Here is a 23489-nt window from a genome sequence, read left to right as displayed (position 1 = left end):
TTAATGCACGCGTGCTGACGGTCACCAAGCGGCAGGTACCATCCTCGTAATAGATTATAATCCAAGTCCATGTACGCTAGGTAACAATGCATCATCAGTCACTCCCTTCGACCAGCGCGCGCTACGCCAACGGCTGCTCTTCCTCACGGGGGCGGTGGCAGCGCAGCCTCCGTCTTCTCACCCGCGTCGCCGTTGGCCGCTGGCGCGGGCAGCGGCAGCAGGGCGTCGTTCGCGGACGGTCCGAAGCCCTTCGGCGGCGTCGGCGGCGGCACCTCGTCTCCACCCTCCGGCTCCGCGACGAGCGGCTTCTCCGGAATGGCCACGCTCGGCTGTGTCTGGGGCTGGTGCTGGGGCTGAGGTGGGAGGCGCGGGCGAGGGGCGTTGTCGCCCATCGGGTCCACCGCTGGCACCGGTGTGCCTGCCGCGAGAGCGGGTCCGGGGACGGCGTGAACCCGGGGGACGGCGAGTGCGCAAAGGTGGGCGGGAGCGCCTTCTCGACGATGACGGGCGTCGCGGGGCAGGCTCGGTTTGCGGCCGTTGAGCGTGCCGGCGCGGGCGAGCATGCCCTTGAACCGGCTCTGCGGCTGTGCCTGTGCGTACACTTGCGGCTGAGGGACTGTCGGCTGGGCAGGCTGCTGGGGTGCCGGCGCGGGTTGGCGGACGACGACGGACTTCTCAGAGACGATGGTCTCGAGCATGGCGGTTGGCGCAGTGACGTTCTTGAGGCCTGTGAGCTTTTCCTGGAGGTAACGAGCATCCGCGAGCATCCTGTGAAATGGCGGTGTCAACAGAATGTCTTAACTCGACACTCGATAGGGTGGGCTTACCTCCCCTTCGCTTCCATCGACGGCAGCTCGATTTTGGTGTACTCCTCAGACAATCGGTGATTGAGGGCAGCAAACACCTGGGTCATGACGTACTAATGCCAGTCTTGTGAGCACGGATACCGTCACAATGCCAGGGAGACTCATACCTCCACGACCGAAGCAGGCAGATACCGCGACAGCACTTTGTGCAAAGTGACGGTCTCCTTGATCAGCACCTCCATGTACTCGTTGACGCCTTCCTTGGGCACATCCCACTTGACGGCCTATCGGGAGAACCCAATTTTAACGCGAAAATGACTTCGCGGAGCAGATGAACGGACCTGGAGTGTACGAATGTGCGCAGTCAGGCGGTCGCCCATGATCGCAATCAGCTTCGCGTGAATCTCGTTCTGGTGCTCTTGGTAATCCTGCGCAAGGGTCAGTAACAAACCTCGGCTCGCAGGCAAGCATCTCAGACGCACCCGCTTGAGCTTGTCGAACTCGATTAGCATGACCGCTTGCTTTTGGCTCAGGTGACGACGGAACGTTTCTCGGACATACGGAATGAGAGAGATCATGATCGCCAGCGACTGCGATGCGAGCGCTACAAACACAACCTCTTCAGTCATCCACACACATGAAGAGGGGACGCACGTACCAAGGTGCTTCGCCGTGATGTTCTTGAGCCCCGCAGAGCGCATCGCCCCCGCTCCAAGCACGACTTGACACGTGCGCGAGTTGAAGCTCTTGAGCAACTCGATGATCCGCGCCATCGTGTCCGTCGTGAGCAGCGGCAGGTTCGTGATCACACGGAGGTAGTCGACGAGGAGCACAAGTACGTCCAGCGTCGCGCCGACCGCGAAGTAGGCCCGATCCTCGACACGTAGGTGCTTCGTTGGGGCGTTTGCTGAACGTCGGCGGGCAGCTCGCCCGGGCGATGGGGGGAAGTTTGGTGAGGGGAGGGGGGACGAGGGACGTGGTTGGCCGTTGAGGGCGAAATTAGGGGAAGTGGGTGGCGGGGAGTTTGGAGGAAGGGGCGAAAGGGTGTTTGGGGGAGGGCGGTTGAGTGGAAGTTCGGGAGGGTCGAAATGGAGGCGTCAACGACGATGTCAACTGAACGTTGGACAGAGGGGGCGACTTCTGCCGCATTCCACTGCTCGTCTTCCACCAGTTTCGCGCACAGGTTGAGCTGAGTTTGATGGAAATGTTGCAAGAACGTCTTCGCCTGGACGGAACGATGCCCATTGAAGCAGTATACACAACCATCGTAGAAGTTACATACCTGGCTGACAATTGTGCCTCGAAGTCCAACAATCATGCGCCTGCAAATCGTTTCTGACTTGACGACAAACTCCCACGACTCGTTGAACAAGGCGCAGAAACTTGGAAGGTCCAAAGCAGTATGCTGCTCGGCGCGAATGCTGATGACCTTTGACGCGCGTGCGTTCGCAAGCTCGGCTGCAGAGGATAGAATGTCCGAGAGCTCCTCTTGGAGTGCAGTGATATCCACTGGTGCTCTCGGAGATCTGCCAGAGCTGTCAATGAGCTGTTGCAGCCCATTCGACGGATAACTCACTGAATGCTCTGGATGACCTCAATGATGATCGCGCCTTGTCGATGCAAGCCTTCAATGGAGTTCAAAAGGCCCTTATATACGGAACGTATAAGGTCGATGAATGTCCCATGCTCCATTGCACGCAGCTCTGTGGCAGCAGGAGACCTGAAATATGGTTGTCATTTGGAGGGTCCTCTCGTACATGTATGCTATGAAACACATACTGGAACAGCGCCGCGTCGTCATCATCTGCTTCGAGCAGTGGTGTCCGCTTTTGAAAATGTCAATGCCAGCTCCGTATGAGGGACAGCGTTCACGTACCCGTTTGATAACGCCGCGCACTTCCGTCATGACAATGTCTCGCCAATTCAGCGTCGCCTCGAGGATGCCCTTCGTGCGCACCAATGACTGGAGCGACGGCCGAAGACGATCCCGGAGCGAAGCGTTGAACTCTTGCCGTCGTGCTTCGGACCACATATCCTGGTTCGTGTCTATACGTTCCAGAAGGTCATGTCGAAGGAGGGTTACAAACTCGGACGTGAGTGATGTCGTGATCTCCATGGTGAGTGTCCGCAGGTGTTCCGGCAGCGCAGAGAACGCTTTGAGTGAGGACAGTGGTATTGAGGGGGCGGGAGGAGGCGCCGCCGGCGAGGGAGAGGCGGGAGGCGACTCCTCGACAGTGGGGAGGGGTGACGAGCGGCCGTTCTTTGGAGGTATTGGAGGTGCTGGTTCCATCGCCTTGGATTTCTCCAGTGTCCAAAGCTTCTCGAGCTCCTCGATCATGTCCAGGGCCTCCCTCCACTGGCCTGCACCGACCAGACTCCTCGCAATCCCGGACATTTCCATGACGTTGCCCACATACCGGACGCTGTCCTTCACCGTGCCCAGATTTCTCATCTTAACCTCCTTCCGCACGATCTGCAGCCCTCGCTTGGCGCCGTTTTCGTCGACGTCTTTGAGGAGGCCGCGAAGCTGAGATATCCGGTCCAAACATTGCTCCGACTCCGTCTGCAAGTCTTGTAGGTTCGATAAGGCGGCGAAGAACGAGGTCGAGCGAACGGAGATTTCGCGGATGAGGTGCTGCTCGATGGTGTCCGCATAGTGGGAGAGCTTCTCCAGCAGCGGCAGGGACTGGGCGAGGGAAGAGGGGTCCGAGTACTCGTCGTCGTCGTCCTGCTCAGTCACCACGTTAAATGTCCGCGGGTCTCCTAGGTTGAACTCGCGTTCGAAGAACACGGTTGGCACGGTCTCCAACGGGGGCATCGCCTTTCCGGGCGGTGGGCGAGGCGTCCTCGGCGTCATGGGCACCTCCATTGTCGCTACAGTTGATGACCGTGTATCGTCGTCGATTCGCGCGGCGCCGTCCCGACCCTGTTCCGCATTTTGGAGGAAGCGTTCCCATTCCGGTGTGATGGCGCGGAGGTAAGAGTCGAAGTCCTTCCTGCGGACGCGTGGAAGGTCCGCAGGGGGCACCGCTGGGAGACCGGAGTGCGCCTTGGGGGGTGCAGATTTCTTGTGCGGGTTGTTGACCACGGTCGAGATGGCTGCGAGTCGTAAACTCGTTAGATGACATTCTCAGGTTTTGTCGGTCTGCGCGCACCGTTAAAACCATGTCGCGTGCTGCTCCATTCCGGCGGAAGGGAACCAAGGGAAGTCGCCGACGCATTGTGAAAGAGGTCGTACGGTGCACTTGCCCCTAGGTAGTCTCCTCCTCTTCCTTCTGTTGTCTCAGAGACACTTCCCGGGCCAGGTCGTCTTGATTCGTAGTTGAACCTGTAGGAGCGAGATGCAGTAAATGTAGGGAGCTCCCCAACAGGTGACCCGGGACGCGAGGGTGTAGAGGCGTAGTCAGACATCAGCAAGACGCAGTGTCGACGGAGGATATCAGAGGGACATGCAGAGCGAACTGTGGGAGGAGGTGAGGAGGAAGGTGGGTGTTCGGGAGTACTGCCTGCACGGTGGCGTGTAAGCGCGCCGGGCCGCGGACGGAAATGCGAATCCGTGATTATATCACCATTGTAAGTCGACTAACCCTCGAATCCAGGGGTCAAGCTTGGGTCAAGCGCATCTATAATGGGCGTCTCAATGCCGTCGCGCGGTCTCGGTCTGGAGCGCTCGTTGCTGCTTCGCCGTTCGTCGTCGCTCATAAGCATGGCGAGCCCACTCGCGCTCTCCCTCCCGCCCCCACTCCGCCACCTCTTCTCTCTCTTCCCCCTCTACACACATCCTGAAATCTCCTCCCCCGACAAAGCGCGCCCGGTCACCTCTCCCACGCTCTGGATACAGGAACCCTGGAGCCCTAACGCCGATGTCCTGAGTAGCGACGTCGAATGCCTCAAGTGGCAGGCCTACCTTGCCCTTCGCGGTCTCTCCGACATCGTAGTACGATGGGACATCGCCCTTGACGGTGCGCTGGAAGCCCGGCTACCCAACCTCCACGTACCCCTCCGGACACTCCCCGGCGCATCGCCGGAAGTCAAGGCGCAGGATGACGGGGAGGGCGAGCTCTTGCCTGCGCATCTGATTCCAGAATGGGTAGATGGCCAGATTGGCTCTTTGAACGATCTGGAGGGCTATGTGGACGTCGCGGCTAGGGACGAAAGCCGCGCGTGGGTTGCGCTCTTGGAGGGTAATGTGCATGCTGCGCTGGTGCGTCTCAAATTCCGTGGAACTCCAAGTGATATGCTTATGGTCTCGTAGGTCCTGGGCTCTTCCAGCACGCCCTCCTTCTTGTCCCTGATCTCGCCGTACCAACACAAACCACGACCTCTGGAGACTATTCTCCCGCATCCACCCGCGACTCTTTTCGGCATTAGCTCGCTGCTTCCTCCATACGGCACCCACGTCAACGTGGAGACGGTAGAACAGCAGTACAAGGATGCTATCGCCTCGCTCTCTGAGCGGTTGGCCACGGATAAGTGGTTCCTGGGCTCGTCGTGAGTATCATCTCAATTTGCCACTGCTTCTACTTAACGTCCGGCATCCCAAGGGCCCCAACCGCATTGGACGCGCTCGTGTTCGCCTACCTCCACTGCATTCTGCACTCGAAGGAACATACACTCCGGTTCGAGGTCACCCGGCGCGTCAACCTGGTCGCCTGGGAGCGGAATGTGCAAACCCAAGTCCGCAGCGCGTTCCGTCCGCGTGACGCTATCAATGCATGAAGCTCGAACATATAACCACACTGTACCTCCCGCCGGGCCATACAATAGATATCCGTAATACACCCTTGTACGCCTACGCTGGTCGTGCAAATCCCATTACAAACTGAAGCTTCGCGATGATCTACATGCACGAAACGTTGCCTCAAGCTCTAGTTATGCGTTCTCCCCGCCCTTCAACATTCCGCCTTGTCCGTCACGTCGCCGATGGAAAGTAGCACGCTCACGAGCACATGTCGTGTGCCACCGCTCTCGTCACGTCTGGCCATCCGGTCCAGCATGCCCGAGGCCGTGGTCGTCGCCGCACTGCCGGACGTCATCGTGGAGGACATCGCCGCGTCCGTGGCCCAACTGCTGGCGGTATCGTCCGCGTCCGCGGCCGTGTCCGTTGTTGCGGCGGAGTCTGGCCCCAGTGCAAGCGTTGCGGCAGCACTAGTTTGCGTGAAGGAGGAGCCCATGGTGGAAGACGGATCCGCGGAGGGAGTAGAAGTCGCGGTCGCGGTCGTCGCGTCGGGGTCCGTGGAAAGCACATCGGCGGAGGTGGCGGTGGAATCCGTCGCTGCTTCAGTCGCGTTCGCGGGTGGGATGGTGCCGCTATCCGTAGACAGGTCGGTCATCGCAGCGTCGAGCGAGGTCGATGTCAGGCTCATCGAACTGGACGTGGAGCCATCGGTCATCGGCATGGTTATGATTGCGGTGGTGGTATTGTCAGATGCCCAATATTCCACTATATGTCGTCGATGAGCACTTGATCCGTCGTCGAAAGCGATGATGCTTACGCTCCAGCGTGTAGAGTCCTTTCTCCACCTCTGGGACATCAATGCTCACATTCCCGCTGGACCAGTCAATCGTGTCATTAGTGAGGACCGCTGAAAAACCGCCATTGAGCAAAGAGACAGCACAGAGCGTTAGAGTGCTCAAATTTCAAGCTCACCATGCGTGTTTTCAGTCCCGTTCCATTTGAGCCAGAGTGTCACATTCACGGCGTCAGATAAACTGGCTCCCCTGACAAAAGCATCGCTGGATGAATAACTTCTCGAGTCGGACGGCGAGATGACTTACCACGTAATTAATACGGGCTGCCTCCAATATAGATGCGTGCACTGTGTATCGAGGGGTAACGCCCACGATAAGCGTGCGACGAAGCATAGGAAGAGGAAGTAGATGGAGCTTTCAATGCGCATACTGCTGGGTTGCTAGAGCTTGAGCGAAAAAGACAGGGTGGAGTATCGTTTCCTCGGCGAGCCGAATCCACGATATATGTAGGCTCGAGCACAATTGAGACGGTGCTTTCGCAATGAGGCATGCTTCTTCGTTTTGAAAGCACAAGTACAACATCATCCATCATACAGCGTTTCAAATAGTTGCTATGGATGAATCTGCTAGGAATGTTAGCCCACGCAAGAATAGCAACCTTTATTATGGCGAGCGAGTGGTACATACCGTAGGTCTCACAACACAAGCGTAGTGACTGAGCATGTTGTCCTGTCAGCGCTGCAACAACATTAGCCCACCACACAAGCCGTCGACGACTTCCCGCTCGCCTCCGCGCCCTCCACAACCACCTTATTATCCCCATCGTGGTTCCACCCCGGCATGTCCGCGAGGTCCTTCGCTGGCGCCGCCCGGCGCGACTTGCGCGCATCGCCCGAACCCGGCCGCCACCTCCACGCCCGACGCAGTCCTCCTGCAGCGTGCCCTCGAGCAGGTCCACGACGTACTTCCCAATCTGCCCCCACGCCCGAGATCAGCGTCCACTCCTCAAAGACTTCGCCCCGCCACCGCCACTCACGATGGGAAGCAGCTTGAACGAGTGCCCGCTGTCGCCCGTCGCGAGCACGAACCCGGCCCACCGCGGGTGCTCGCAGACGAGCAGGTTCGCGTCCGCCGTGTCCGTGCACCAGCACAGCGCGCGGTTGAAGAGCGGCCGGTCCGCGAAGCGCGGCAGGAACGTGGACACGGCGCGCCGGATCGTCGCCTCGGACGCGTCGGGGTACGTGTCCGTCGGGTGCGCGGCGTGCGAGCGCGGGACGGAGACGGGCGTGGGCGCGGGCGCGCCGAACGGCTGGACCGTCTTGTAGCGCGTGAAGCCGGGGAACTCGTCGCAGACCTTGATCACGCCGTGGCTGGAGGGGCGCGGGGGGCTGGTGAGCAGGAGATGGGGGAGGGGAGGGGTGCCGGGGCGCACTCGTCAGGCTCGAAGAAGAAGCCGATGTCCTCGTTGTAGACGACGGGGCAGCCGGCGTATTCCTTGACCTCGTCGGAGGTGAGCTGCAGGTGCGCATACACCCAGGCCTGTATCAAAGAGACGGTGAGATAGCGCATGACGTATGGGAGCACGACGTGCTTACCTTGGAACAACACTGTTCCTCCAAGTCTACCAGGGCTGGCGACCACGCTCCGGTGGCGAGGACAACCCGGTCCGCTAGATATCTAGTCCCGTCTTTCGCGACCGCACCCAAGCAAGTCATTCTGTCGTCAGATAGGATCAGGCTCTGAAAAGCGCCGGACCTTCAGTACAAGCACACTTAATGAGCCGCCATTGAGAGCAGAGGTGATGAGAAAAAAAGGGTATGAACTCACTCTCCAAAGCTGAACTGAACGCCATGTGCGGCAAGCTCGCGTCCGACCGAGTCGATCGCCTTCCTCGCCGCAAGCCATCCTCCCTCCTGAAACCAGATGCCCTTCCAACCCTGCAGGCAGATTCAACACACGTGCGATTAATTCGTGCGAGCACACGCACCTTGATCTCGCACCCCGTGAGCTGTGGAACGCGCCTGACGATCGCGTCCTCGCCGTCCAGCCACTCCACCGTATGCCCCAGTCCCGCATCCTTCAGCTTCTCGTACTCGTGCTCAACCCCCTTGATACCCTCCGGAGACCCACTACAGTCAATCTACCAACACCCGCTCAGCGTCCGGCCGGCCCGACGCAAGAGCACGCACCCGCCCCGTCCGATGGTAGAACTCGCGGAACGTTGCGTCCCCGGCCCACATCGCCTCCGCCTCGGCGCTCAGCTGGCGGTCGACCGGGTTGCGGAGGCTGGTGCCCATGATCTTGTTGAGGTCGTTGCCCGCGCTCTGCGCGCTCGGGAGCGGGTAGACGTCGAGCACGCGCACGTTGCGGTACCCGCGCCGCGCGAGGTGCAGCGCCGTCGAGCTCCCGAGCGTGCCGCCGCCGCCGAAGACGAGGATGGGGGAGTCGTGGGTGAGAGGGGCGACCATGGGCGGAGCGGGAGGATGTACGCGGAGCAGCGCCGTGAGCAACTTCGAAACGCGTCGAGACTGAGCAGGACCGAGCCCGCCTGGTTCTGGTGGGTTGGTGGCGCACTGGGCCATGGGTGTGGTCGGCACGTCGGCCCGGCGATAGCAGGCTTGGTTCAACCGAAAGGCTAACGTTTTGAATTTAGGTCTGCCTTTGACTTTCTTCCATCCTCATTCACGTCTAAGGTCTTCCCCATGTTCGGTTGAGTCGTCGCCCCGTCGCATCGGTTCGTGTTCGTTCACAGTTGATTGAGTGGGAGTGACCAGGAGTGACCCCGGCAACGCGACAAATCTCGCCCCCGGTTGCACCGAGATGATAGATCTTGACTACGCGAGATGCGAACCACTTGATTCGAGGTGGAAATCGCCGGTGAGGGGTGTTGACATTGATGTTCATCTGCCGCGTTCCACAGACCCTGCGCTCCCCGCCGACAAGCATTCCTCGCCTCAAGCAGTCCCACATCAGTACAACGAGGGCTGTCACGAGCCTCAACCATGCGCCCCAGGTCGCCATCCTCTCGATAGACACAAACGACGCCCCGACTCGCGGTGAACGCCCCAAGAAGGAAGGTGCTAATTCTAAATCCACGGCGTTCGAAAGCATTCCGCCATCAGCGCAGCCCGCGGCTTCCGCCTGATTCCAGGATGCATGTATCTGCGGTCGCCATCGAGTCCACGGACCACAAATGCCCGAGCTGCCCGCTCGCGCGCCGACGGCAAATCAAGCTTCGTATCCGACGCCTGCCGGCGGGCGGCGACACCTCCCCGGCGCGTGCGCTCGTTGCTTAGCAGACCGAAGAGCCAGAACGATGGGACGGGGACATGGACGACGCGAGATCAAAGTGGACGAACCCGATGCGCCGAGAGGCTATGGCGACGGCCAGCGAGACGACGCGCGGATTGCTGTCTGTCCACCGCTGTCAAATACCCTGGTGGGCTTTGATAGTTCACGTTCAACACCGGAGGAATGTCCCCATCGCCTGCAGGCAGTGAGGTGCAGTCCATCTCGGAAGATTACCGCCTCAATGATGCTGCTAGTGCCCATCACGCGCCACCGTGCATTCGATCCACAACGGTGTCTCATCTAACCATCCTGGAGAGCACCACATGAGCGCATCACCCCTCCAAACGCACACGAGAATCGTCTGGTCCGATCCCTTTGTATTGCGCTTGCGCACCAGCAGCCGGTTACAAACCGTAAGAATATCCAAGCCAACAGAGATGGTGTGAGAAAAAAAAAGGTAGCGCGCAGAGGAACCGCGCTCGTCGTGCTCGTGCCGCATCGTAAGGATGCGACGCCAACGTGTCAAGTAGAGGAGTGTGTAAGGTGCGTAACTGTCTGCAGCTGGGTATCCAGTCCGTGGTACATCCACCCAAGTCCGTGTCCGGAAGAAAGCAGGCCGACACGCCCAGCCTGGCCGGGCAAGCCCTGGGAGTTGGCGTCCTGCTCCTCGCGTGCGTCAGGTCATCGCGCTCAGAGGAGGAGGCCAGCGCGAGGCCGGCGAGCGAGACGAACGTGCCGGCGGCGCCGAGGGTGGTCGCGGAGTTGCCGGTCGCCTTGGCCGAAGGCGAGGAGGAGCTCCCGCTGGGCGAGCTGGAGGTAGGCGAGCTGACGCTGCCCGAGGACCCGGACGACGCCGCCGAGCTAGTGCTGTTGGAGGCGGCGGCGGGCGAACCGTTAACGGAGTTGGAGGAGGCAGCGGTGGTCTTGAACATGTCGAATGTCTTGGCCGCGGTGGGGTTCACCGCGAAGACCATACCCGCCTGGCAGTGCTTGGCCTGACGGCAGTAGAACCAAAGAGGGGCCGAGGCGTTGTTGATCGTGATCTGCCAGACGGGGACGTTGGCCGAAGTGGGGTCGACGAACTGGAAGCCGGAGTCGACACCGGTGACGGCACCAGAGGCGTCGGTGATGTTCGAGCAGGGGGCAGGGAACGTGGACTGGGTGACGGTGTGGTTCTTGTCCATGAACTGGAACTGGATGACATCGCCGTTGGCAACGCCGGTGAGCCTGCGGGCGATCGCGTCGATCAGGAGGGGCTGCGGGCGCGGCAGGAGGAAAGAAAAGAGACGAACTCGTTGGGGGTGTAGACAAGCTTGCCGGCCCCACCGACCTGGACGGTGTGGGTGGTCTGGGCCATGGCAAGACCAACGGGGAGGAGAGCGGCGGCGACAGTGGAGAAACGCATCTTGAACTTAAGAGTGGGCAACGAGCGGAAAGTTCGGGATAAGTTGGCGAAGACGAAGTAACCGACTCGAGACTAGAAGGGAAGTCAGCGGCCGAGCGAGGGGAACGGGAGCGGGGGACGTACCCTGCTCGTGGTGTGCTGGTGGCAAAGAGGACTGGGCTCGACAAAGAGAAGGGGAATGGAGCGAGAACCGCGGGGGGGAGGGCCTTATATTCACGCCCAGTCGCCGTGGAGACCCGTCGCCAGCGCCCATCGATCTCCGAGGACGCCTGATGGGCAGCCAATCCGGCGGCGCGGAGGCCTTGCCCTTCTCCCTCCTCTCCTCCTCCTACTTGCTCCCCATCAGCCATCACACCCGCCTGATGACCATCAGTCGCGCACAAATCGCGTCCAGTGGCCAGAGCCCAGCAGATGGCCTGGGAGTAGTGGCGGGGCGCCTGCACCATCCGGATCAGGCCTTCTCGAAGGCTAGCCGAAGGCCGCCTCGCCCCAAGTCCGCCCCGCGACTCGCGAGCCCAAAAAATAAACTCCCCTCTACTGGCCAGCCTTCACCGCACGTCCGGCATGCAAGATATGCTCGAACCTCTCACACACACTCCCACGCAGACCTTGATCGCCCATTGCGCACGGACAGTTCACCCCAAAGATACAGAGTTCATTGCGCTGCTTCGACCGTCCGCGGTCGCGACGTGCACTGCATATTCCAAGCCCGAGCTTAACACTCCGCGTTCCGTCTGCCGTGTATGGAACAACCCGTTCAGCTTTCGCCTCCGCAACCTCTCGAGTTGAGATGCACGGGAAGAGCCCAACTACAATTATCCCGGAGCAGAGACTGGACGGCAGCATCTCGGTCAAGCAATCCGCGCCTTTCACCCTGTTCCTCAACCACGTCAGCGTCTTTCTCCTTCTCTCACCCAGCTCGCGCACGCCTCTGCGAACGACACCCTCCACTCTGCTTCTAGGAAGCAACCATACGCCTGCCGCGCCGCGCTTGGCATCCGCATGCCGTCACTCCAGCGTTCCGCGTCCCCGCAAATCCACCGCATCCGTACCGTGCGCAGGCGGACGGACGGACGCCCACGCCTTGATCGGGCGCGCCTCGATGATTGCTGCACTCAAAGTGTCAAATTCGCCAAGCGTGCGCGACAAGGACGTCAGTACGTACGCACGCATCCGCGGCCCACCGTGCGCACGCCGTGCCCCCGCCGTGCGCCCGATGTGTATTCACTCACGCGGCCCTGCCCGCCAGCGTCGTCCACAGCGGACACGATCATCACCATCGAGATCAGCCGACCAACGCCAGTGGGCGGTGCACTCTGGTACTTAGGCGCTTAAGCACTCGAGTTGTACAGCCCGGCTTCCCGGACCGGAATGCACGTTTCTCCACGTTCAGCATCGACGCCGACACCGGGGTCGCGCTGGTGATGATAACATGCTGTGCGTTCGGTGGACCAGGGCAATCTGCAAGTTCGCGGTCGTTTGAAGCGCAAGCACTCACCGCCCGCAAGAAAATGACACATGTCGTGGACATCCCGTGCTCACTGCCTCTCCGATACACGCCCGCCCTCGCACTGCGGATGATGCACTTATCTTTGAGGGTTCGGGGGGCAATGATAGCCCCTGCCTGCGGGCCCTAGATTGGACACCCGCTACCGCCCTAGCGAGCGGTCGCGTGGTTAACTTGGCTCCCCGTAGCCCAGGACCACGGATATACCTGCCCTGGGGCGCCCTCGATTTACAGGGTGAGCGGCCGTCTAGACTCCGATCAGGGTGTGCCATGCTGGAGGGACGGATGAAGACGAGCAAAGGATGGCTACAGGATCGATCTCGAGTGCGCACGTTCTCGAATCAACGCCCTTGCCTCGCCCGGTCTGGAAACGCGGACCGCGACGGCGTTCGCGCGGAGGTTCATAAATTGGGACGCCCTCTCCGGATGCCGTGTCCGCACGCGCACAGGGAGGCGCGCCAACACCAAGAACTCGTCGCACAGACCTCGACTTCGCGCACCAGTCTCCGCAGCCTCGTGCCCACAGCCCGTGAACCAGGACCGCCGTCGTCCGCTGCATCGCGCACTCGGGCACACCCAGTGATCGTCAAGACGTCGAAGCTGGGGGCCCGCCAAGAGCACTGATAGACGTGTCCCCGATCGTGCCGGCACGCACGGTCGACCGTCAGCTGGAGGTTGCGACTCGCGAGCGAGCAAGCGGTGTCTATTTACGGGCCGAACACCTTTCGTAAACGACAACCGTATGGTCAGACGCGGACCCAGGCTGCAATCTGACCCACGAAGCCCAGATACATCAAGACCCGTATGATCTCCCCCTCCGCCCCCCGTCGCGCGATCTCTGCAGCCCCCAGGCCGGATGCGGAACGCGCCTCGGATGATCGTCCGGGCGTCTCCAGGGGCAACCACAACGCACGATCGAGCGATCGCAAGTGGCACTCGGTGTATTCGGAACCATCGACCTTCTGGAAAGCGGGCCGCCCGGGGGAACGGGCGCCTCGCGATCACTTGCTGCTCAGCAGCTCGAAGAACGCCTCCTGTGGAAGGTCGACCTTGCCGACGCGCTTCATCTTGCGCTTCGAGTCCTTCTGGTTGTTGAGGTGCTTGAGCTTGCGCTCATAGTGCCCTGACGGATGCGCTGTAAGCTTCCGGTCCGTGCGGCGCCATGATGCGGAGGCGGATACATACCGCCGTAGAGGCCCGCGGTGACATCCGCGCGCAGGGCAGAGAGCGTCCGGCGCGCGATGATGGTCTTTCCAACTGCGGCCTGGATCGGCACCTCAAATAGCTGTCGCGGAATAATTTTGACTGCGGATAAAGGATTGGCGTCGGTGGAAGAACGAAGAAAAAACGAGCGAGGCGCACATAGCTTCTCGACCCAATGGCGACCTGCCTCCTGGACGCGGCTCTCGTGCACGATGAGCGCAAGGGCATCCACGGGGCGCGAGTTGAGCAGAAATGTTATCTGGGTGACACCTGTCAGCCTGCGGCGCCACGGCCCCGGCGAAACACCGCGTACCTTGCGCAAGTCGCTCTTTTCGTACCCGGCGTCCTCGTAGCTGCAACCACGCGACATCGCCAAAGAAAGTCAGTTCGCACGTCAAACACACGGAAGCAAAGCGGCATGACGGCATGATGGGCTAGTTCGACGAGAAGGACAGGGAACGTACTCGAAGCTCGCAAAGCCAGAGCTCGGCCCTTGAGCTTGTCGAAAAAGCCTGTCACGATCTCGGACAGAGGCAGCGTGGCGGTCATGAAGATGCGGCTGACGTGCCGCTAACGTCCATTGGCTGCCAGTCGAGATTTGTTCCACGGTGCTCGTAGCAGAGGTCCATCATGGCGCTGAAGTGTTCTGCGGGCGCAGGACGATTCCGTGTGGCGTGGGGAGACGGTGGACCGGTGCCAGCAGTGGCAAACGGCGGAGCAATGAGCGAGAAGCGCGAAACCGGCGTGGGAAGTGAGCGGCAATGAGGAGCAAGGAGAAGTTAGCGCGGTGGTCGACGAAGGAGAACGAGTGAATGAGCACCTTCTGGGACGATAATCGAGGCCTTCACAATCGGTTCAAGGACTTCCTTTACGCGGCCCCCGGCGGCATAGTCGGCGGTGTCTGGGAAATCCGTGGGGTTGCTCACGAAAGATGTGCTTCCATCCCTGTGAACGACTGCACGCGCAGCACCATCCGCCGTGCCGTCGGGTGCCCGGTCAGTAGTCTATCTAGCGATATCTTGATAAACCCCGACAAATGTAGCCACCCACCCTGGTACGGTACCGTCGGCGCGGTGATGATGACGCTGGCGTCGTATTCATCTTCGAGCCTCTGTCGGAACACATCCATGTGCAATGTACCCAGGAAGCCAAGCCGACAGCCCTGGCCCAATGCGCTCGAGGTCTCTCGCATGACTTCTACACTGCGGTCTGTGAGACTGAGCTGCAAGCGGAGATAGGGGTCCATCAGCGAGGGGCGGTAGAGAACTCCGTGGCCCTAGGCACGAACCCTTCGAATCGATTCTTCGAGCTTGAGAAAGTCATTGTTGTCCACGGGATAGATTCCTGCATATACCTTGGGAAACACCGGGAATTATGTCGGCAGTCGGGAAAACATTACGGCGAATTGACTGACCATAGCCTTTGCCGGCCTGAAACCAGGCATGGGATCCACAGGGTGGCCCATGCGGTGGAACGTGTCTCCGATGTGGGCTTCATATAGAACGTCAGCAAATTCCAAATACACCGCAAACCTTCTGACCTTCGGTTGACTCTTTCATAGCACAAGCAACGAATCCAACCTGACCGGGACGCAGGCTCTCCGTAGGGACCTCTTCAGGATGCATGATTCCCAGTTCTGTCACTTCGTATCTTTTGTGGGTATGGGTGGAGGCTATCTTGTCCCCTATAGTAATGTTAGTGACTAGTAGGCGTGGGGGGGTGGGGACGGGCCTTTACGAAGGACACCACCCTGCACGCTCATCAAGGAGATGACACCACGGTATGGGTCATACCTATTGAAACGCTTGAGAGTTTGTAACGAAGCGTTTCATGGGAACTTACGAAGAGTCGAAGAGAAACGTCTTCAACAGTGCAGCAGGGTCCCCCGGGAGGAGGAATGCGCGTGATGATTGCTTCCAAAACCTTCTCGATACCAATGCCGGTCTTCGCAGAGATGGGAATGACATCGGCGGGATTAATGCCAAATGTGCCTGCATCTGTGCCGCGACTTGCTCAGGCTGCGCCGCAGGCAGATCAATCTAGGCAGACACGTTCAGGCAGCATGCAAGCACATGATAGTGATTGGGCGAACCTTGTTCAGCACGGGTATAATTGTAAGGCCCTTCTCCTTCGCAATGTGAAAGACAGATATTGATTGCGCCTGCACACCCTGCGAGGCATCCACTAGGAGGAGGGCACCCTGGCACGCCGCAAGTGACCGCGCGACCTCCCACGCAAAGTCAACGTGCCCCTATTGTCAATTAGCCAAGCTGGGCGCGGCACACCGCATACAGGGAAACCTACGGGAGTGTCGATTAGGTTAGGAGAAAGTTGGTGCCGTCCTTCTCATGAAACATGCTGCTCGATGAATGAGCGAACCATCGTTGAATTGGTCCTCGAAAGGCTCACCTGGCAGTCTGGGCTTTCACTGCACGCTTGATGTTTAAGTGACGCACGCTGGAAGGCGATGAGGTCACTGCTCAGCGCTCACCTGTGATGCCACGCTCCCGCTCAACCTTGAGCTTGTCCAGAACCTGCATATTTCTTCCCTTTTCTTTCTTCGCGATAGTCCCCGTCAACTGGTATCCATGCATGAGAGTCATCACAGATGCACGAGGCAATGCGCGTACTTCGAGTAGACTTCGGGCCAATTGAGCTTGGAAAACGCGGAACTGTGAAATGAGAACTGACCGATCCGCCAGAGTGGACTTCCCGTGGTCTTGAGACAGGAACGCTAAGAACCGGCACGCGCAGGAGCTTTGAGCCAAAAAAAACGCACCTATATGCGCGATGATTGAAAAGTTCCTGCACCAGAACGCGAGTTGGGGACTGTTCATACAGAATAGCATGACGTAGACACACCTAATGACTTCACATGGGAAGTTCTCCATGCCGATGGACACGCCCTTCGGTACGGCGGGCTTGAGAGCGGCCCCTGCATAACGGCCTGCAGTCGTTGAGAGCTCCCTGCTATGATACTGAATGATGCATGACGGAGGAATGCGTTTCTGGTGACGTTGGAAAGATCTCAAGCAGGCCTGCCGCCAGACTGGGTGCATCAGAAGTGGCCCGTGTGTCGATTGAAGTGCCGATTCCGCTTCAGCGTAGCTCCCAGAGTGTCGTGAGGATAAAGCCAAAGAATCTGCTGAACGTGAAGATGGTGGCCGAAGACGCGAGAGCAAGCATGCTCGCGTTTGGCCACGACGCATCTCGGGCCGCTTCAATGCCTGAACGGCAAAATCCGATTGCTTAGTCATAGCGCGTCTCAGCCCGCGGTGGCACGCTGCTCGAGGCTGCTCGCCGGTCGTCGCGGGTCCTTGTCTTGCGACCGCGACCATCCGCCCCTCCCCTCATATTCTTGCCATGTCCTTGGCCGACGCTCAGGAAGCGCGTAAGGCGCGTTTGCTTGCGCTTCGGAAGCGCAGAGCCGGCGAGGAGACCGAGTGAGTCACCGTTGAGCCAACACAACGTGTTCGACCTCTTGACATGCGTTCGCGTGCAGAGAAACATCGGAGTCGGTGATACAACACCGTTCATTTGACCCCGAGACCAGAACGCTGAAGAAGCGTATCCCTGGCGAAGACGTTGAAATGGAGGACACAGTGGAACATCAGGTGGACGGCATGGCGGAGCGCATAATCGCAGAGGATGCGGAGCGACGAGCGCAAGATCTGGTGCGTATTCCCGATGTTTCTCACGCGACGGTCGGCGGCGGACATCCTTCCGAGCCGACATAAGACATGGTCATGCCTGAACGAAAGACTGATGCGGATGTCGGTCACCTCTGGCTGGGGTATAAACCTCCGCGCCCACCTTGTGTGTTCCTCAATTCAAACAGCCACTTGGGTTCACTTGATTTGGTGTCTTTCTGCCCGGACGGATGTACGCCGCCGCCTGTATTTTCGGAACGAATATCCGAAGCACATCTGCGGTCAGTTGTCGGCGCGTCGGTATGCTAACTGCCGGCCACAGGACTTGTTCAACATCGCGCCAAAGAGGCCGAACTGGGACCTGAAACGTGAGCTCGACAAGAAGCTGAGCAAGCTAGAGAGAAAAACGCAAGAGTCAATACACACCCTGATCCGTGCGTACTCAGCTGTCTCTCTGTCCGACCTGCGCACGTTCCTGAATAATGCGACGCGTGCTCGATCAGGACAGCGGCTAGCGGCGCAGAAGGGCGAGCCCGACGACCTCGTTAGTGCTATGAACGCCCAGGAACAAGCCAGGCAGGCGGAAGACTCGTCAGATGAAGAGGATTAGCCAGTCTGCCGATCGGGCGCGCGCGTTCTAGCGCCGCCGGCATTCATACTCAAGTTCCGCACACGTCGGCTCGCGTACCCTCGGAGGCCATGCCGGAGATGTGTTTTGTTTCTCTGACCCGCTGCTCTACATGCATCAAGACCCGTTACGTATCTCTGTATTCCTACGACCTAGGCCCGGTCCTTTGACCATCCCTCGCCGTCCTATTCGCGGTGCGCGCACGCCCATCCCGAATTGCCCGACGGAGCCACAGGTGGATGATGACATTCGCTTGCCGAGCACGCGGCGGATTCTACCACGACCCGCCCCGAACGCGGCAGTGCGGTGCAAGAAGCACAAATCCTCGCGTCCTCCACATCCCCGGCGCGTCGAATTCCGAATATCTCGCACCACATCCGCCGCATCCTCGTCGCGGCGCGCCCCGGTCCCGCCCAGCCCAGTGGTTCGCCCAGCGTCCCAGCGTCGGCGGCAAGCCGTCCGCCGACAACCGCGCCGCCTTCCATCCGCGGAAGAACCCCAGGCTGTCAGCGTTGCGGCGATCGGGCGCGCGCAAACGCGGCGCGTCAGATAGGTCGCGCGTTGAGCATCTGGATCATGCGTTGGTCTTCCGGAATGCGCGGTGCGGCGCGGTGATGGCTCGTCGGGTACACTGGGCTCACGTTGATCGCCGAGTGCAGGCTCGGGAGCACCACCCCACCCCCGCCCCCGCCCACGCGCGGCGACGACGGGCGCGACGGCGGGGGCGGCGACGAGGACGAGGACGCTGGGGACGCCGGGCCCGAGCCAGTGGGGCGGCGTCGGAGGTGCGGGTGCGCGCCTTGCCGCTCCGGTACACCCCCTGGGGGACGACGACCGCACGGAGGAGCGGGTCGGCGTCGACGGTGGGGATCGACGGCAGGTCGGCGTACGTGAAGTATGCGGTCAGGTGCCACTTGCGCGGGCGATCGGAGGCGGGGGTGAGCACCCAGGCGAGTACGCCTGCTTGACGAGCCCGAGCGGGTGGTGGTCGCTGCGCTCGTAGTGCGACTGTGCGGAGGACGTCCACGTCCGGGACGGGCCGTCGACGAAGCGGTATAGGCATCTGCGGGTGTGTGGGGTGAGCACCCGCGGCGGACGCAGGCTTGGTCGGGCCGGCGGAGATACTCACTTTGATTTCGGCTCGGACGGGGGCTCGTCGCCGAGCTTCTCGTCGTAGAAGAGGTATGGCTGGGGAACAGGTCGCCGGACGCTGTCAGTCGGCGGCGGCGGTGCGGGCGAGTGCGGGCGAAGCGCAGCATACCTCGCGCATCCGCGACTGGCTCCAGACGCGGCCGTCTGTCCACCGTTTGAGCCCCATCTCGTCGTCGCTCTCCTCCCAGACGAAGAGGGAGCCGGAGGTGATGTAGCGCGTCCGCTCCATCTCGTTCAGCCGGCGCGAGACCGGCTTGAGCCTGCCCTGGCGGACGGCCTCGAAGACCATGTGTGCGTCGCGCGCGTCGCGCACGTGGAGGCGGGGGTGGGTGGGCAGCTGGACGTCCTGTGCAGGGGCGTAGAACATGATGTGTGGCGCGGTAGAGAGGCAGGGAGCTCGAGGGGACCTGTGTAGTTGGCTGTCGAGTACGCGCGAGAGGCTTATATTCACGGATAGACTAGGCACCCACGACTCACGAGGATGCTGTAAACGGCCCTCGCGTCAGACCCGGCCCATGCGCTGGGTCGCGACAGATCTCGATGGGGGACGAGGGTGTGCGGAAGCTGAGAACGAGTGGACGGCCGTCAATTCTGTCGTTCCCAGCGCTACGAGCGCGGGAACCGCTGGAGGGCGCCCGAGGGCGTCGCGTAATGCCAGACCCTGGCCGAGGCACCTCCTTGTCCCGGCCAAAGTCGTCGCGGCCGATTGAGAGAAGGCCGGGCGGGGGCTCAGGGACCAGTTCCTTTGGGAGGCCCGGGACGCGCAGTTCCCCGCGAGATCGCCTGGGCGGTGGGTATGAGAGCGCGCCGGGGAGTCAATGAACGCCTTCCACGGTGCGCAACTCAACCGCACCCAGCCCCGGAAAGGCTTCGGCTAAGCTCGAGTGGCGAACAGACTTGACGGCTCCTTTTTCCGGCCAGCTTGGCTTGCCGTCCCAGGGGTTCTCAGAGTCCTTCCGACGTAGTGGACTCTTTCCGGATAAGGCGGAGGCGGTCGCAAGCGTGGGTGGGAGCTTTGCGGGTTCCCGTGTGAGGTCGGTGTTCGACGCGGAGGGCGGCGGAGTGTGGACTGGTCCGACACTGACATCTGGATGACGACGCGAGATGGGTCGGATTTAGCGTGCTCCAAGCTGTACACGCCTGTAGTGCACGAGAGAGCGATGACCACGACCGGGCATAGAGAGGGAGTTCTCCCGTGCAGGTGGAAGGCACATTGAACGCATGAGACGGAGATAGAATTGGTCGGCGACAGTAGTGGTCGAGCCGCATGCTGCGGCCGTGCTTCAGGAAGAAGTCGAGGGGGACTCGGTGAAATAAGCTCAGGTGGTAGGAAATGGCGATATTCCGGAGTTCCCAAAGGACGGGACGGGCGCGCGTGTGTACATGAAACGGCAGATCGGACTGCGAGCGGCTGCGACGAGCAGGAAGGAGACCAACCGCGAGAATGACTTTCGCTGGCTTCGCACACCAAGTCGCATCAAGACAGCTGGCCAGGGCAGATTGTGGCACGGTCAAGTGGCTGACAATAATGACGTGATATCCGGGCGCGGGTGCCCTGCCGTCGACGACAGTCCGAGGACGTTGAAATGGCCAGATGAAGCCGTGAAGATTGGCGCAGGGCCTGGAGGAGGCGGTGGGACGAAACCGCAAACAAAGCCGTCGGTGCCCAAACTGAGCGGCGGCCGGGCGCTGCCAGCCACCAGCTGGGAACGTGCTGCTCGCGTGGCTCGCCTCGAGCGCCCCTCGTCCTCCCGCCACTGACCCTGCTGCTCTCACCCACCCGCTCATCCTACCATCGCCCCCTAGTCCGCATGGCGTCCGACACCGACCCTGGCCGCCGCCGTCTTCCCACTCTCGTCCACTCCTGCCAGCGTGGTGAGCGTTATGACCAGGCACACCAGATCTTCGGCTCACCCTAGCCCAGTGGCGTGCGCCCATGTCGAGAGTACGTCCAATTATTTCGTTCCTGACGCTTGAGACCGACCCTGCCATCTAGAATTTGTTAGTCTTGGACAGGGCTGGCGGTATGATCTTATTCGGCCGGTACTAGAAGGTTGCACACCCGACACCCTTCTCCGCTTCGAGCAGGAGGATCCAGTGCGTCCCCCGTCCCCACCTCGTCATCTGTGACCTTTTGCCCACCTGTATGCGCCCTCGTTGCTAGGATCTTTCAAGCGAGACCGCAGGTACGTCGTGCTGCGATCTGTGCCACGCATACACCAATCATTTTCCCTGGCAAAGAGATATGGAAGGCCCACTTTGCGAAAGAGTTTCCTATCTCGTTCCAACCTTACGTATCCGATGGAGTGGAAGAGCCCGAGTCATGGCGGGACCAGTATTACGTGCGTGCTATTCTTTGTACTAACACTCTCATCGCGCAAACACCACCTTCTCAGGCCGAACAAGAGCACGTACGCGAGAAGTTAGAGCAGATTTCTCTGAAACTCAAAGCATCTCGTCACGAAGAAGAGGTTCGTAAGAAAGAATCTGGTATCAAGGTCACCGATCAACCCCCACCTACAAAGCGGGCCCGGACGTGTGAGTATTTCCACGCCTCGCATGCATTCCTTGCTCGAGCTGAGATTGATACGCATACATGCAGGGGGTACAGCGTATCAGCCAAAGTCTCTTTTCCAACAGGTGAAAGGCGAGGCCCGCCGGGTCACAAAGGGTGTGTACTCCCAGAGTTTCACTCGCCCGGCGTTCCAAACCCAGAGGATCGTAACCAATACCGCAAGTGCCAAACCGCCTCCACCACCACCATCAAGATCGTCTGCGGGCTCTGCGAGCTCTTCAGGCCCTGCTAGCTGTGGTACTAGGGTTGTCGTGAGAACCATTGCCGTGCCGCAGAAGGCGCCTGCGCCGAAGACTCCCGTGAAGACCCCAGCGTTGCTGCCGAAGAGAGTTCGACCGACTGCAGCGTCCCTTAGCGCTATGTCTCCTCCAGCAATGTCCCCTCCAGCAAAGTCTCTACCGGCCACACCTGCAGACGCATCCTCTCCACCAGCAGAGTCAACTCGTGTCGGTACCTTGCAGCCGGAGCAACGTTCGCCGCCTGCCCGAATGCCACCCAAGAAGAATCCAGCGGCGTCGCTTTTCATACCCAGGAGCAAAGCTTATTCGCAAGTTCCACGCAGCCTCCAATCCAAATCGTAAGCGGCTCAACCAACACGTCATCGCCTCATCGCTCTATCGTTCTACCCGGATATCTATATCACCGCATAGAGGCATCTCTCTCGCTATTTCCACTGCCACTGCACTCTCTGTACTGCAATACACTATCCCGCATCGGTATCTAGCTCTGTAGAATTTCGGTTGTATTATTACCTGGACCGTGTGGCTGTACCCTACTCTACCTGTCCCCTGGATATACATGCTGCGAGTCTTCTTCCCTCCGCTGGTGGGTGTTCAGCGGTTGCACCCCCATCGTCGTGGGCAACTCACCACCCTCGGAGCACAAAACACTTCAAATACAAGACCTCGCGCTCAGCCACGTTTCCCTTGCTTTCCCTGTGTCCACCACGCGATACCCGACATAGCGGCCCGTCTCATCCCGCGCAGACGGAGCGCGCTCACGGAGACCCGGCCTCCGTCCGCGCAGGAAGAATCCCATCCATCCACTCGAAACCCGGACACGTCGCTGAACAGGCTGTGGGAGCTGAGCTGCGTCCGCACCCTGCCCCGGTTTACCGTGCCGTTGCCCACAGTAGGGTACGGCAGGCTGCGGCCCGCGCACCGTCCAGCACGACAAATCGAGGACCTCGCCGCTCCCCCGGCCATGCCACGTCCGCGTCGCTCCCGTCGCGGGCTATAGCGCCACGACCGCCCCGCGACCGTGCCCACCGCGCGAGAGCGCGTCGTCATGCGTTCGTGTGTCGATCGCGGACGCGCAGCGCGACGGCGACACGACCCCGCGGAGACCCCGGTGCCCGGGACAACGGACCGCGCTCACCAGCACGCCCCAGGCGAGGGAGCCCGCGCACCGCGCTGGGCGTCGTGCCCACAGCGCGCGCCAGGGCGGAGGCCACGCACGTCGACTCGAGGGCGCGCGGGGAGGGGGTGGCTACTTCAGGCAGCCCGAAGCCGCGAAGCAGCGGGACGTCTGCGTCTGTTCCGGCCAGACTCTGTCCCCAGTACTCTGTTCCGCCGCGCTGCCGGGGCGCGCTCGCCCGCGTAGGGACATTGAAGGGCCGGGGCCGGGTGCGGAGGGGGGGTGTGTGTCCCGCGCGTGGGTACGGGAGCGCGCAGCTCGCCGTAGGCACCGAGCACCGAGGACGCAGGCCCGGTGCGGTGGGCGGGGACGACGACGTCGCGCGTGCGCAGGCGTGCGCTTGCCGTGCCCGTCCGAGCCCAAGCTGCCCAAGCTGCCCGTCCT

The 23489-nt window shown here is 60.7% G+C and overlaps 8 protein-coding genes across 8 annotated transcripts; 3 read left to right on the top strand and 5 right to left on the bottom strand.

The window, feature by feature from the left end:
• Window positions 1-143: 143 nt before the first annotated feature.
• Window positions 144-4217, bottom strand: BXZ73DRAFT_90591 (Vps54-like protein-domain-containing protein; the record flags this gene model as incomplete). The annotated part of the gene is made up of 13 exons (XM_048025692.1): window positions 144-578; window positions 603-768; window positions 828-919; window positions 974-1090; window positions 1148-1234; window positions 1289-1410; window positions 1465-1731; window positions 1776-2031; window positions 2089-2332; window positions 2383-2526; window positions 2586-2632; window positions 2683-3905; window positions 3962-4217. The coding sequence occupies 13 exons, from the start codon at window positions 4215-4217 to the stop codon at window positions 144-146; spliced, it is 3456 nt and encodes a 1151-aa protein (XP_047876949.1).
• A 295-nt stretch (window positions 4218-4512) lies between these two features.
• Window positions 4513-5525, top strand: BXZ73DRAFT_48399 (uncharacterized protein; the record flags this gene model as incomplete). Its single annotated transcript, XM_048020047.1, has 3 exons — window positions 4513-5057; window positions 5079-5297; window positions 5351-5525. 3 exons carry the CDS (start codon window positions 4513-4515, stop codon window positions 5523-5525), a joined length of 939 nt encoding a protein of 312 aa, XP_047876948.1.
• Window positions 5526-7027: 1502 nt separating this feature from the next.
• BXZ73DRAFT_90607 (FAD dependent oxidoreductase) lies at window positions 7028-8746 on the bottom strand (the record flags this gene model as incomplete). The annotated part of the gene is made up of 8 exons (XM_048025697.1): window positions 7028-7156; window positions 7201-7251; window positions 7315-7648; window positions 7711-7817; window positions 7874-8033; window positions 8106-8215; window positions 8266-8418; window positions 8468-8746. 8 exons carry the CDS (start codon window positions 8744-8746, stop codon window positions 7028-7030), a joined length of 1323 nt encoding a protein of 440 aa, XP_047876947.1.
• A 992-nt stretch (window positions 8747-9738) lies between these two features.
• On the bottom strand, window positions 9739-10974 carry BXZ73DRAFT_90588 (uncharacterized protein; the record flags this gene model as incomplete). Its single annotated transcript, XM_048025691.1, has 3 exons — window positions 9739-9765; window positions 10298-10796; window positions 10862-10974. 3 exons carry the CDS (start codon window positions 10972-10974, stop codon window positions 9739-9741), a joined length of 639 nt encoding a protein of 212 aa, XP_047876946.1.
• A 2508-nt stretch (window positions 10975-13482) lies between these two features.
• Window positions 13483-16575, bottom strand: BXZ73DRAFT_90587 (GTP-binding protein lepa; the record flags this gene model as incomplete). Its single annotated transcript, XM_048025690.1, has 18 exons — window positions 13483-13604; window positions 13667-13786; window positions 13844-13943; window positions 13998-14037; window positions 14249-14330; window positions 14505-14639; window positions 14735-14906; window positions 14973-15038; window positions 15099-15175; window positions 15225-15368; window positions 15422-15477; window positions 15527-15723; window positions 15777-15935; window positions 16137-16141; window positions 16176-16263; window positions 16372-16403; window positions 16464-16489; window positions 16547-16575. 18 exons carry the CDS (start codon window positions 16573-16575, stop codon window positions 13483-13485), a joined length of 1650 nt encoding a protein of 549 aa, XP_047876945.1.
• A 472-nt stretch (window positions 16576-17047) lies between these two features.
• Window positions 17048-17944, top strand: BXZ73DRAFT_48395 (mRNA splicing factor; the record flags this gene model as incomplete). The annotated part of the gene is made up of 4 exons (XM_048020044.1): window positions 17048-17127; window positions 17187-17358; window positions 17657-17768; window positions 17838-17944. 4 exons carry the CDS (start codon window positions 17048-17050, stop codon window positions 17942-17944), a joined length of 471 nt encoding a protein of 156 aa, XP_047876944.1.
• A 563-nt stretch (window positions 17945-18507) lies between these two features.
• BXZ73DRAFT_90585 (Gti1/Pac2 family-domain-containing protein) lies at window positions 18508-19481 on the bottom strand (the record flags this gene model as incomplete). The annotated part of the gene is made up of 5 exons (XM_048025689.1): window positions 18508-18593; window positions 18695-18875; window positions 18932-19025; window positions 19092-19150; window positions 19224-19481. 5 exons carry the CDS (start codon window positions 19479-19481, stop codon window positions 18508-18510), a joined length of 678 nt encoding a protein of 225 aa, XP_047876943.1.
• A 1444-nt stretch (window positions 19482-20925) lies between these two features.
• BXZ73DRAFT_48457 (uncharacterized protein) lies at window positions 20926-22270 on the top strand (the record flags this gene model as incomplete). The annotated part of the gene is made up of 5 exons (XM_048020059.1): window positions 20926-20989; window positions 21111-21233; window positions 21356-21456; window positions 21511-21652; window positions 21717-22270. The coding sequence occupies 5 exons, from the start codon at window positions 20926-20928 to the stop codon at window positions 22268-22270; spliced, it is 984 nt and encodes a 327-aa protein (XP_047876942.1).
• Window positions 22271-23489: the final 1219 nt, after the last annotated feature.

This window comes from Epithele typhae (assembly GCF_022376455.1).
Source record: "Epithele typhae strain CBS 203.58 chromosome Unknown BXZ73scaffold_31, whole genome shotgun sequence".
Classification (NCBI taxonomy): domain Eukaryota; kingdom Fungi; phylum Basidiomycota; class Agaricomycetes; order Polyporales; family Epitheliaceae; genus Epithele; species Epithele typhae.
Note: the sequence above shows the minus strand (reverse complement) of the source record. Positions and strands in the feature narration are given on the sequence as shown.